This window comes from Eupeodes corollae, chromosome 1 (assembly GCF_945859685.1).
Source record: "Eupeodes corollae chromosome 1, idEupCoro1.1, whole genome shotgun sequence".
NCBI classification, from domain to species: domain Eukaryota; kingdom Metazoa; phylum Arthropoda; class Insecta; order Diptera; family Syrphidae; genus Eupeodes; species Eupeodes corollae.
In genome coordinates this window covers 299,069,784-299,082,745 of record NC_079147.1, presented here as the reverse complement: position 1 = coordinate 299,082,745, position 12,962 = coordinate 299,069,784, and the positions used below count along the sequence as shown (strand labels likewise).

Genomic DNA, 12,962 nt, shown 5'->3' with positions numbered 1-12,962 from the left:
TCCTTTCTTGTAACCTTGAATACACAAAAATCTCATCAGAAAACCAACAAAGTCTCGATGAGATAATGTTAATTACTGATGTAGAGAGTCGATATACAATGCCATCATCCCGAAATTGTCACTCGGTCATTCGATCATCAATGGGACTCTTTCACTCCTCACTGAAGCGATAATTCGTCCCCAGATGTAAAAAACGTCATTCTTCATTGTACACAATTATTCCCGAGCTAAAATCATTGTTTTGTTCGTAAAATATTCGAGGAGACAAAATATTATTTCTAGAAAAATTGGATTCCGTTTTTCTTCCTTGCATCAAATCTTCTAGTCTTCTTTTCAAATTGCATATGTATTTATTTATCAAAAACAATCTGGATATAACCCAAAATAAAACAACGTCCATCTAGGAAATTAGCGGAACTATAATCAATTTTATTTCATGGCAAAATATTTATTTCTCTACCAAAAATTGTTTTTAAATTTTATTACATCCATGTCCACTGAATTTGTACATTTCCTAACATAAAAATAGTTTTCCCAAAACATGCAAAAAATAAATAAATAACAAAACATAAATATTTAAAAAAACACAAACTTTTCTGCCCCATAAAACCATCAACGATAAACCAGTAGTTGGGACTTTTTTTGCGAAATCAAAAATCACGATCGTGACTTTTTTATGAGGTTCCGAGATTTCAAATGTTTTGTTTTTGTTCCTCATATTGTACCTCATCATGAATTGTACGGTGTACACAGGTGGAGAACGTAATACTGAATGCAATTACAATTTTAATGAACCATTTGGCCGTTTGGTTTTATTATCTTCTGTTTTATTTTTAATGTTTAACGTTTTAAGGAATTTTTATTCGATTGCTATGATGTGTTTATTATCATCATATTCCAAAATTTTCATGGCGAGTTTATTTTTTGTTTAACTATGAAATTCCTACATCCGCGTCCCGTGACATTATAAAATAGATTGTTTTGCTTTTCTCCTCTCTCCTGTTAGGTCATCATTAATGCATAAGGACGAAAAACCTTATACAAATAATAAAAACAAAAATATAACGGAAACCATGAAATTGGGAGAGCTGTTATGGCTTTAAAAATTGAGGCTTCTGTGAATTAAACTAAATAACGTGTTTCGTCAATATTTTATTATATCCCAAAGGTCCATCATGTCGACTATAACTTTGGCCGGGATTGTGTCCTGGGTCCTGGGTCCTGGGTCGGGATGTGTTCAGTTTAATTCGTGTCGAGTCGACAAGGGAACAACGACGACTGAGAGGCGGGTAATTTTGATGAATTTGGCGGAGTGGTGTTTTTATGAATGGAATCTATACAGACTTGACCAAAAGTTTTCGACTTATGTAATTGTTTTCAGTTTGAGAACTTTTGTAAGCATTTTAAATTTGATAAAAAAAATGGCAGGATTTATTAACTGATTGATTGGACAAAAGGATCATAGTTGGATTGACAAGAAATGTTTTCGAACTGGTACTTAACACACTTACTTACTTACTTAAGGTGGCGCTACAGTCCTGTGTGAACTAGGGCCTCACCCAACAAACTTCTCCATCTAGCTCGGTCCCTAGCTAGATGTCTCCAGTTTCGCGCTCCAAGTTGGGTGAGGTCACCTTCCACTTGTGCGCGCCACCTGATCCGCGGCCTTCTTCTACTGCGCTGTCCTGTGGGTGCGGATTCGAAGACTTTCCGGGCCGGAGCATTGGTTTCCATGCGCTCTACGTGACCCAGCCATCTTAGTCGTTGGACTCTTACTCTTCTTGCTAAGTCTACGTCGCTGTACAGCCCGTACAGTTCGTCGTTCCATCTTCTCCTCCACTCCCCTTCGATGCATACGGGACCGTAGATCACACGAAGAACTTTTCTCTCGAAGCAACCCATGGTGCTTTTATCCGCTTTTTTCATAGTCCATGCTTCTGCACCGTAAAGCAGGAAGGGTATGATAAGGGTCTTATATAGCAACACTTTGGTCCCTCGAGAGAGGACATTACTACTCAATTGCTTTCTTAGTCCAAAGAAACAGCGGTTAGCAAGAGTTATTCTGCGTTTGATCTCAGCGCTGGTGTTGTTTTCTGCGTTTACAGCGGAGCCTAGGTAGACGAAGTCCTTGACTACCTCAAAGGTACGTCTGTCGATTGTGACGTTTTGTCCAAAACGTCGGTGTTGTATGTCCTTTCTAGACGACAGCATGTACTTTGTTTTGCCCTCATTAACCGTTAAACCCATTTTTGCCGCCTCTGCCTCAATACTCACAAAAGCCTCATTGACATCACGCTGAGTTCTTCCGATTATGTCAATGTCATCAGCATATGCCAGTAATTGGACAGACTTTTGAAAGATAGTGTTGACGTGTGAGCTCTGCACTATTCTTTCAAGCACGATGTTAAAAAAATCGCATGACAGCGCATCACCTTGTCTAAAACCTTTTTTGACATCAAAAGGTTCTGTTAAGTTGTTTCCAACCTTTATGGAGCAGCGTGAATTCTCCATGGTCATCCTGCACAAACGGACGAGTTTGGCAGGGATGCCAAAACTAGACATGGCTCTATACAGCTCGTCCCTGTAGATGCTGTCATATGCGGCCTTGAAATCGATGAAAAGATGGTGGGTGTCGATTTGGTGCTCTTGAGTTTTTTCCAGGATCTGCCGTAATGTGAATATTTGATCAACTGTGGACTTTCCTGGTCTAAAACCACACTGATAAGGACCTATCAGGTTGTTGACGATGGGCTTTAGACGTTCACATATTATGGCAGAGAAGATTTTATAGGCGATGTTAAGTAGACTTATTCCTCTATAGTTGGTGCAGTTTAGAGGGTCTCATTTTTTCAGGATCGGGCAAACAATACTGAGGTTCCATTCATCGGGCATGTTTTCTTCCGACCATATCTTACAGATAAGATGGTGCATGCTCCTAACCAACTTATCTCCAGCTGCTTTAAAGAGCTCGGCATTCAAGCCATCTGCTCCAGCGGCTTTATTAGACTTCAACTTAGATATGGCAATCTTTACTTCGTCTAAGTCGGGAGGACGGGATTGTTGGCTTTCGTCGTCTATATCGAATGGGTCATCCTGCCTGACGGCGGGATTCAGTTCTTCGTCGCCGTTATACAGTCTGCAGAAGTGGTCCTTCCATATCCTCAGCATTGACTGCGGTTCCACTATGATGTTTCCACTTTCGTCTTTGCAGCCTTCGGTTCTAGGTTTATGTACCTGTGAATTTCGTTTCACCTGTTCATAAAACTTTCGAACCTCATTCCTGCTTTTATACCTCTCAACATCTTCGACCGCACGCTTCTCATGCCCTCTCTTTTTCCTTCTGCGAAGTCGGCGTTCCTCTCGCCTCTTCTGCTCATAGAGCTCACGAGCAGCTCTCGTCCTTTTATGCAGCGCCGCTTTGCGTGCCTCTTGTTTGGCTGCATTTGCCTGCCGACATTCCTCATCAAACCAGGGGTTCCTTGTTGGTGGCTGTTTGAAACCCAGCACATCAGAGGCGGCTTCTCTGATAGCATCTTGGCAATGTTGCCACTGGTTTTCGATACATTGTGTTGGCGGCAGAGAACTTCGAGAGAGGTTACTTGTCACTCGGTCGGAAAAGGATTTGGCGATCTCTGGCGATTGTAGCCGTTCGACGTTGTATCTTCTCCCAGCACCTCCCTGTTTTGCCTTGGGTCTGGAAATCCGAAGTGCTACCCTGGCTACAACGAGGAGTCGATGTTAGCTCCTCGGAAAGTTCGTACATCCATAATGCTGGAAGCGTGTCTGGCGTCGATCGCAATATGGTACTTAACACAACCAAAAGTAAAATTAAAACAATTCAAGACTGATAAAGGTGATATAAAGTTTCCATAACATAACAGAATTGCAAATACTCTCTGTAATTAGTCAATAAGTTTGAGTCCTTCACATTCCATGAAAGAAACGTAAGGCAAACCTAAGAAAGATTTTTTGGACACCTTCCGGATCTAGCAAACATAAGGATTTTTGAATTCTCGACTAAAACGTTAGATAAAACCTAATATTTTATTGACTTATGTATATTTTCAAAAACACTTAATCTTGGTTCAAAACAATTTTGAAAAATTTAGAAGATATTCATGATCCATATAGAGTTGTTGTGTTGAAATTACCGTTTTACGTTTTTCAATGTTTAAAGATAAACAATTAGTTTTACACCATTTACATAATATTTTTAAGGTCGGCCGTCTTGAAGTACTTCATAGTCAGTTAAGGATATAAATGTTCGAAATAATTGTACGTCATCATCGTGTATTGATGTCAGTTCTGTAAAATAAATGAAAGGTCATTTATAAACAAATGGAATAAAAATATACCAAGATGGCTTCCCTGTGGAACACCAGAGTTGACTAAAAAATTACTTGAACTATTATTTTTAAAAACAACACTGTTATTGAATGTCTGTTACTTAAGTAAAAAGATAATTAAAGATTAAATGCTTCTATCCTTATTTAAGGGTTAGTCTAAAGAAACGTATATATTTCCAAAAGATTGGAAAGCGATAGATTTATTAAACAGATCAAACAACAGTTATGATAAATGCTTTTTCCCGGAAGATAGACTGTTCTCAAGATTTAAATTGTTGTGCCTATAACTGCTTCCGAGATTGACAGATTCATAAAAACCGAATGGGGAAATTCTTCAGAGCTTGACGAGTTTTATGAAAAGTTAGAATTTTATGAGATAGAGTCTTCATAAGCACTCTTGAAATATTCTACCAACAAGTTAGATACATTTTGAGGGTCATATCTCGTTTCATCTTTATACGTCTTGCTTGAAAGGAATGAGTCAAATTTTCTTTAACTAACATCATACGACCAAAAGTTTCACGCAATGACTTTCAAATCCATTAGAGATTTGTTTCCCTTTTGAGAGCTTCCTATGCGTGCGCTACGGAAACGGTTAAAGTTTTGCTAAAATAAGGTATGACAGAATTGTTCTCCTTTTTTTTATAATAAGCGCACATTCAAAAGGATAATACTACAATTATTATGTAGATACAGCGCGAGCACTAGAGGGGTTGAAAGGATGTGTCGGTGCACATTGGTTTTGAATTCCTTAATATTGCAATGACTAAGAAAGACAGAATGTGGCAAGGCATTCCACATTCGCATAGTACGGCTAAAAAACGAATCTATGTACTTGACAGTACGACCGAAGTTGTGCTCGAGTGTATACTGATGAGCATTCCTAAAGCCCGAGTATTACAATTGAACTGTTTAAGGGGAGGAATGCATCTGGCTATTTCTCTAGAGCATAAACGGTAAAAAAGGGTGAGACAAGACACATTTCGACGATGTTCAAACGACGTAAATGATCTTATGATGGTAATATCAACAATTAATCTAAATGTTCTAAGTTCAATACTGTCCGAGAGGCTTAAGTAAGTTGCCGGAGCACTATCCCAGATATAAGAGAGGGAGAGAAAAACTTCTTGCATCGCCTTGGAAAACCCAAACATCTTGTGGCTTTTTTGGCGACATCGCGTATGGGATCGTTCCACAAAAGGTGGTTGGTGATACATATACCGAGAATATCGAGATGTTGAGTCTCCTCGATGCAAGTGCCATAATGGCAAGAGGTGTATATCTCGCTTTAACGATACAAGGCAGCATTGGGTTTTCGAAGCATTAATTTCCATGCGGTTTTTAAATCCACATTGAACAAACCTGTTTAGGTCTTAATTTTATGAGCTTATCATATTTTGTCGTTGCAGTTCCACATCCGTAGAAGAGGGATGTGAATCTGAAAACGAATATGAAAGGTTAAGAGTATATTCGTCAGCTTAGAAGTTGCATTCAGAAGATTGTTAATAAAAATGAGAAAGAGTGTTGGAGATAGAAAAGAGCCCTGGGGCACACCAGCATTTATTTTGTGATTCTCAGACTTGAATACATCCAATACAACATGTATTAAACGATTCGAAAGGTAATCACTAATCCAATGAAGGAAAGATTCATGAAAACCGAATGCACGCATTTTCGAAAAGAGAACCTAATGCTAAACCCTATCAAATGCTTTTGGAATATCAAGTGCAATAATCTTACTTTCTCCAAAGCGATGTAAAGATTTGCTCTACTGTTCGGTAAGATGAACCATGAGTTCACCAGTGGACCTATTGATACGAAAGCCGTACTGACGGTCACTAATAAGCTTTCGATCTTCAAGATATTTCTTGAGCTGATAATTAATCAGCGGTTCCATGAACTTGGAAAGAAGGGACGTAAGTGCAATCGGTCGGTAATTGGACGGTGAGAAATATTCAGCCTTTTTAGGGAATAGGCTGGACAAAAGCAGTTTTCCATCCACTCGGAACGAGACCAGAGGAGTAGGACAGATGAAAAAGCTTACGCAGTGGTTTTGCCAGCGTTGAAGAACACCTCTTCAGAACAATAGCAGGGATACCATCTGGACCAGCAGATTTATGTATGTTAAGATCTTTTAGGACTTTCGCTACAGTACGATTGCAAAAAAAGATTTACCCCATTGAATCACTTACTCGCTCAAGTACAGGCGGAGTCATAACACTCACTTGCAGCATTAATTTGGGGAAGATAAGCTTTCTCTTAAGAGCTAACAAATAGAGTGTCCTTAAATAGTTCTAAAAAAAAGTACGTGACAGCATATGTCTATCTCTTAAGGTTGGCTCACTACAGTATTTTTCATGTTAACCAAATTGGTTCTAAAATAAAGAGTTCGAGTAACGTCCGATAAAATATTGAGTCTCAATTAAGAACATTCAAATTTTTAAAAAAGTTGATCAAAGTTACTGTTGGATGCTGCCGCCAAGACTAGCTCAGAACGCTACCCGATGTCGTCTTTCGTTGAATATTTTATGTAGTTGAATTGCTTGTATATGTGTTATAAAATTGTTAAGAATTTGAAGGTGACAAAAGGTCACAAATAAAAGAATACTTACTTCTATTTATAACGTTGAACAAGTGTGTTTCATTTTGTATCCATTTTTCATTATTTTCCCTTTTAAAATTATAATTCAAAATTAAACTTACCTTTACGATTTAACTCAAAACATTTTGGTCCTTCGCGAGCCTTTTTAAACAAACCGCCTATATTAAATTGTTTGAATTAATTAAAAAGACAGTGCGACGACATTTTGTCGTTCTTTTTCAAAGTTTATTCAACGAATTTAAAATTAATTAATTAACATTTAATTTGAATAAAGACATTTTAATCATCATCATAATCATCATCAACACCATCATCATCATCATCATAATCATCATCACCATCATCACCATCATCTTCATCATCATCATCGTCATTGCCGTCGTCATCGCCAACGCAGCCGCCGCCGCCGTCGTCATCGCCATCGTAGTCATCATTCCAAGAGTGCAGTTGTCCAGCTACCCATTCCTGAAAGTAATCGCAGTGAGTAAAATTTACTTACTTTTGTAATTTATATACATATAAACATACATATACTCGTATATATACATATATACTATAAAGAAATTTTAAATACATAAATCAAAATGAATGCTGTAAAAATTTTAAAAAATATATGTGCTCAGATATGAAAAGATTATGAGAATTTTAAGAAGACAGTTTCTGCAACTCGTAGGACAAAGAACTATGTCTCTACGCGGCTTGAAACGCTTGGTAACAATTGGCAAACCATTGTTCAACAGCACCAAATCGCGGTTTGCAGCGATGAAAACATAGCACCAATCGAAGAGCTTTTTAATGAAGCTGGTGAGATTTATACAATTTATAAATCTGTGTTGCTAGATGAGCTAGACAAATTTGCAGCAGCAGAAGCAGCAGCTAAAGCAAAAGATTCACCTGCTCCTACTTTGGTTCAAAAGTCGACCAATGACAAGCCGCACGATGTACGTTTGCCAAAAATTCACCCACCGACATTCACGGGAGAATATCAAAATTGGCGTTCTTTCCATGACCAGTTTGTTTCACTGGTACATAACAACACTTCACTTACAAAAATCGAAAAATTACATTATTTGAAGTCAAGTTGTAAAGAAGGTGCTGGTATTTTACTAGAACACATAAGTGTAGATGATGCAAGCTATGATAAGGCTTGGGAACTCTTGACAACGAGATACGATTTCAAAAGAATTCTCGTTAACAACGAACTTAAGTTGTTTTATGAATTAAGTGTTGTTAAAGAAGAAAATGCTAAGGGCATAAGAGAATTATTAGATAATTCAACAAAAATTTTACATGCTTTAAAGAACCTGCAATTGCCTGTCCATCACTGGGATGCAATAATAATATTTTTGCTTTTGAAAAAGCTACCGGCTACGGTGCAATCAAAATGGGAAACAACTCTCGGAACTAAAAAAGAGATCCCTACATTTAAAGAGTTCTCTGACTTTTTGGAAACGAGGTTCCGAACTTTAGAGATGATGGACCAGCAATATCAAACAAATACAACATCAACACAGAAAAAGCAAACAAAAAATGTTTTTCATCTCAATACTGAGGCAACAGAAAATTTTACGTGTAAGGTATGTCATAAAGGTGTACATTCCTTACGAACATGTTCGAAATTTTTAAAAATGGACGTAAGTGCTAGACAACGAGTTGTTAGACAATTTGGCAATTGTTTCAATTGTTTAGCTTACAGTCACCGAACAAATTTGTGCCCAAGTAATAAGTCGTGTCATTTTTGCCATAAAAAACACAACTCACTCCTACATTTTAGCAACAATTTTAACAACACAAATCAGCAACAATACTCGCAGTCAAACAATTTTCCAAATGCATTCAATCAACAATCAAGCTCTCAAGGTAATCATAACCAATTTCAACACAACACAAATAATAATAACACATTTTCAAATAATCCTCGCGCTCAATTACAAACAAACTCATATACACCCACTCAACAGAATAATAATAGAAACACATTCGCTCACACAAATATAAACACCCAGAATCCAAATAGCTCGCAAACACATCATGTAACAACAGAATTTAATCCAAATGTACAAAATGTACACTCCTACGATATACCGCCTTCAACATCTTCAAACTGTTTTCATCTAAACGAATCTAAAATATCCCAAATTTTGTTAGCAACAGCGATTATAAAAGTCAAATCAGCCCAAGGAGACTTTGTTCAATTAAGAGCCTTGATCGATCCTGGATCTCAAGCTACTTTTATAACCGAATCGGCAGCTCAATTATTGGGTCTTAAAAAGATTCCAACTTCCTTTGACGTTTCTGTTTTAGGACAAAACAAAGGTAGCTCTTGTAAACATTTTGTTAATTTGAATCTGAGTTCTAATTATTCAGATTTTGTTACGTCGACAAGAGGTTATATATACAAGACCCTTACAGGACTTTTACCGAATGAAGAAGTCTTCGCTAACAGATGGAAGCATTTACAAGGACTGAAATTAGCAGATCCTTCATTTAATCGTCCTGGTAACATTGACATTTTATTAGGGAATGACATATATTGCGAAATTTTATTAGACGAAGTCATACGCAATGAGGAACAGGTAGCTCCAATAGCCCAAAAAACCAGGTTTGGTTGGATTGTTTTGGGGAAAGTTCCTTTGGAAAAGCCATTTTCTCTTCAAGTCTACACACAGTTGGTAGATATCGACACACAAATGCGTGCATTTTGGGAAATGGAAGAAACTCCCTATGAAAAAGCCGTAGATGAAGAAGATGTCGAGTGCGAGAAGCACTTTCTACAAAACACCAAGCGGGTGCCGGGAGGGCGCTTTGAAGTTTCACTACCCTTCAAAGAACTTCATCGACCAAGACTTATGTCAACAAAACAAAAGGCCTTAATGATGTTTTATAAACAAGAACAAAAATTATTAAACAACCCAACACTACACAAAGAATATAACGATTGCTTAAAAGAATACCTCACACTCAATCAAATGGAAGAAGTAGATATTAACATAGATAACAAACTTAACTCTCCATTTCACTATGTGGTTCCTCATCATGCCGTGATGAAAGAAACTAGTACAACGACGAAGTTACGTGTTGTTTTTAATGCTGCATATCAAACGGCAGATGGTAGTTCTTTAAACGACCATTTGATGACTGGACCTAAAACTCAAACAGATATTTTAGCCATTGTTTTAAGGTGGAGAACGCACAAAATTACTTTCGTATCAGACATAGAGAAGATGTACCGACAGATATTAGTTCATCCAGAGGACGCGTATTACCAGTTACTTTTTTGGCGTGAAAATCCATCAATGCCAATAAAGCTTTACAAAGTAAAAGTTTTAATGTTCGGTACTGCCCCAGCCCCATATTTAGCAAATCGAACGCTAAAGAAACTTGCTTCAGATGAAGAAGTAACATATCCATTAGCCGCTCAAATGATTCGGAAAGATATGTACATCGATGATTTGGTATCGGGTGCAGATTCAGTAGAAGTTGCGAAAGAAAAGTATCACCAAATCTCGAAGCTTTTATCATCTGCTGGATTTCATCTTCGCAAATGGATGAGTAATAACGAAGAGTTTCTTGCTTCAATACCAAAGGCAGATCAGGAAACAAATGTGTCATTGACATTCGGAGCTTTGGATCATACCAAAACCCTTGGAATCAGTTGGTTCCCATCTACCGATTCATTTTCATTTAAAAAAATCTCTATAGATAAAGTCGTTTCAAAAAGAACGATACTTTCAACAATTGCTCGTCTTTTTGATCCACTTGGATGGATAGCACCCTGTATCGTCAAAGCGAAAATCATTATGCAGCAATTGTGGTTGAAAGGCCTTTCGTGGGACGAAAACATTCCTGTGGAACTACTTCAAGAATGGCTCTCCTTTCAAGAAGAGTTGGATATCTTAGAAGATATCCGTATTCCGAGATGGGTAAACATAGAGAATGGCACCCAACAGGTCGAACTCCATGGATTCTGTGACGCATCTACCAAGGCATATGGAGCCGTGGTATATCTTCGAGTTTTAGATAACAAGAATTGCATTCACACCCATTTACTCATAGCCAAAACTAAAGTCGCTCCAGTCAGTACAGTCTCTTTGCCAAGATTGGAACTTTGCGGAGCAGTGATGTTGGCAAAATTACTCAACTATACTAAATCAGTCCTTCCGTTCAAGAATATATCAGTCTTTGCGTGGACTGATTCCACAATCACCCTTTGTTGGATCTCTGGATTGCCTTCAAAATGGAAAACATTTATTGCCAATCGAGTTACCGAAATTCAAAGGCTGACAAATGTTAGCATGTGGAAACACATTCCAACTAAGTTGAACCCAGCGGATCTTGCATCCCGTGGTGTTCTTCCATCCAAGCTAAGAAATAATAATCTTTGGTGGAAAGGACCACCCTTTCTTCAGGAGATGTGGAAATTCTCCATACCAGAACAACCCACCCAATGTGAAATAAATGAAGAAAAACGAGAAATAAAAACTCATTTAGCAATACAAAATACCGATGGAATTTTAGATGTGCTTTGTAAACAATCCAAACTAACAAAAGCCTTAAGAATTATAGCCAATGTTCATAGATTTATCTATAATAGTAGAAAAAAAGAAACACATCGAAGAAAATCGGTTCTGACACCCTTAGAACTCGATATTTCCATGCGAACAGCTATCAGAAGTGTTCAAAAACTTATGTTTCATGATGTCATAAATGAACTACAGAAAACCAAAAGAACCAAACTTAACAAATCTCTGAATCTTTTTATTGATGGATGTGGAATATTAAGAATCGGAGGTAGACTTCAAAATGCCACCCTAACATATGATCAAAAGCATCCAATTGTGTTGAAGCCAGATCATAATTTCTCCAGATTAATAATTGAAGATGCCCATGAGAAAACTCTACATGGTGGTATTCACCAAGTGATTGCACACATTCGAAATCGTTTTTGGATCTTCAACATGAAGAGAACGGTCAAAAAGTACATTAATAAATGTTTCACCTGTTTTAAGAATGCACCTAAGCCATTGCAACAACTGATGGGAAGCCTTCCAGCACCAAGAGTAAATGTTTCAAGACCATTTACACACACTGGTGTCGACTACGCCGGACCTATAGAAGTAAAGGCCTGGAAAGGACGAGGTGCTAAAAAATTCAAAGGCTATTTCGCCATTTTTATTTGTCTTTCAACAAAGGCAATTCATCTTGAAGCTGTCACAGATCTAACGACACAAGCCTTTATTGCCGCGTTCCGAAGATTTACATCTCGCAGAGGCATATGTGCAAACATATATAGTGACTGTGGGACCAACTTTAAAGGTGCTAATGTGGAACTCCAAAAAATGCTAAATGCTGCTAAACTTAACTATACTGATATTGCTAACTCATTGAGTGCATTGGGTACCAATTGGAATTTCATTCCTCCCGCTTCTCCTCACTTTGGAGGCTTATGGGAAGCAGGAGTGAAATCTGTTAAATACCATTTGCGTCGCGTTGCCCGAAACCAAGCTCTGACGTTCGAGGAGCTCAGTACGCTTCTAGCGCAAATAGAAGCTTGCCTTAACTCGAGACCTCTATGTCCGGTTACAGACAGCTTGGAAGATTTCAATGCTTTAACACCAGCTCATTTTTTAATTGGCACATCAGCTCATATAGTTCCCGAAGCAGACCTAGCAGTAGAAAGGATTGGATACCTGGATAGATGGAAACGTCTACAAGCCTCACTACAGACCTTCTGGAAGGAATGGAGCGGAGAATACCTCACAAGGCTTCAAAATAGACCTAAGTGGCTTAAAATCAAGGACCAACCCAAAATCGGAGATTTAGTTTTGGTACGAGATGAAAGATTTCCACCTTCGAAATGGCCCATGGCGAGAATAGTGGAAACCTACCCAGGACAAGATGATCTTATCCGTGTAGTCAAAGTGCGAACACAAAATAATGAATTTAAGAGGCCTATCACAAAGATATGTCCACTTCCATCAAACAAAACGCATCAAGAAAACGAAACAATTTAA

At 37.9% G+C, this 12,962-nt stretch overlaps 1 protein-coding gene across 1 annotated transcript in view; it reads left to right on the top strand.

Annotated features, from left to right (window-relative positions):
• The window catches only part of LOC129951795 (uncharacterized), a 28,678-nt gene extending 15,716 nt beyond the window's left edge, over window positions 1–12,962 (top strand). Inside the window, exon 2 of the mRNA XM_056064117.1 lies at window positions 7,582–12,962. Coding sequence (XP_055920092.1) covers window positions 7,582–12,962 — 5,381 coding nt within the window. The remainder of the gene's footprint in view (window positions 1–7,581) is intronic.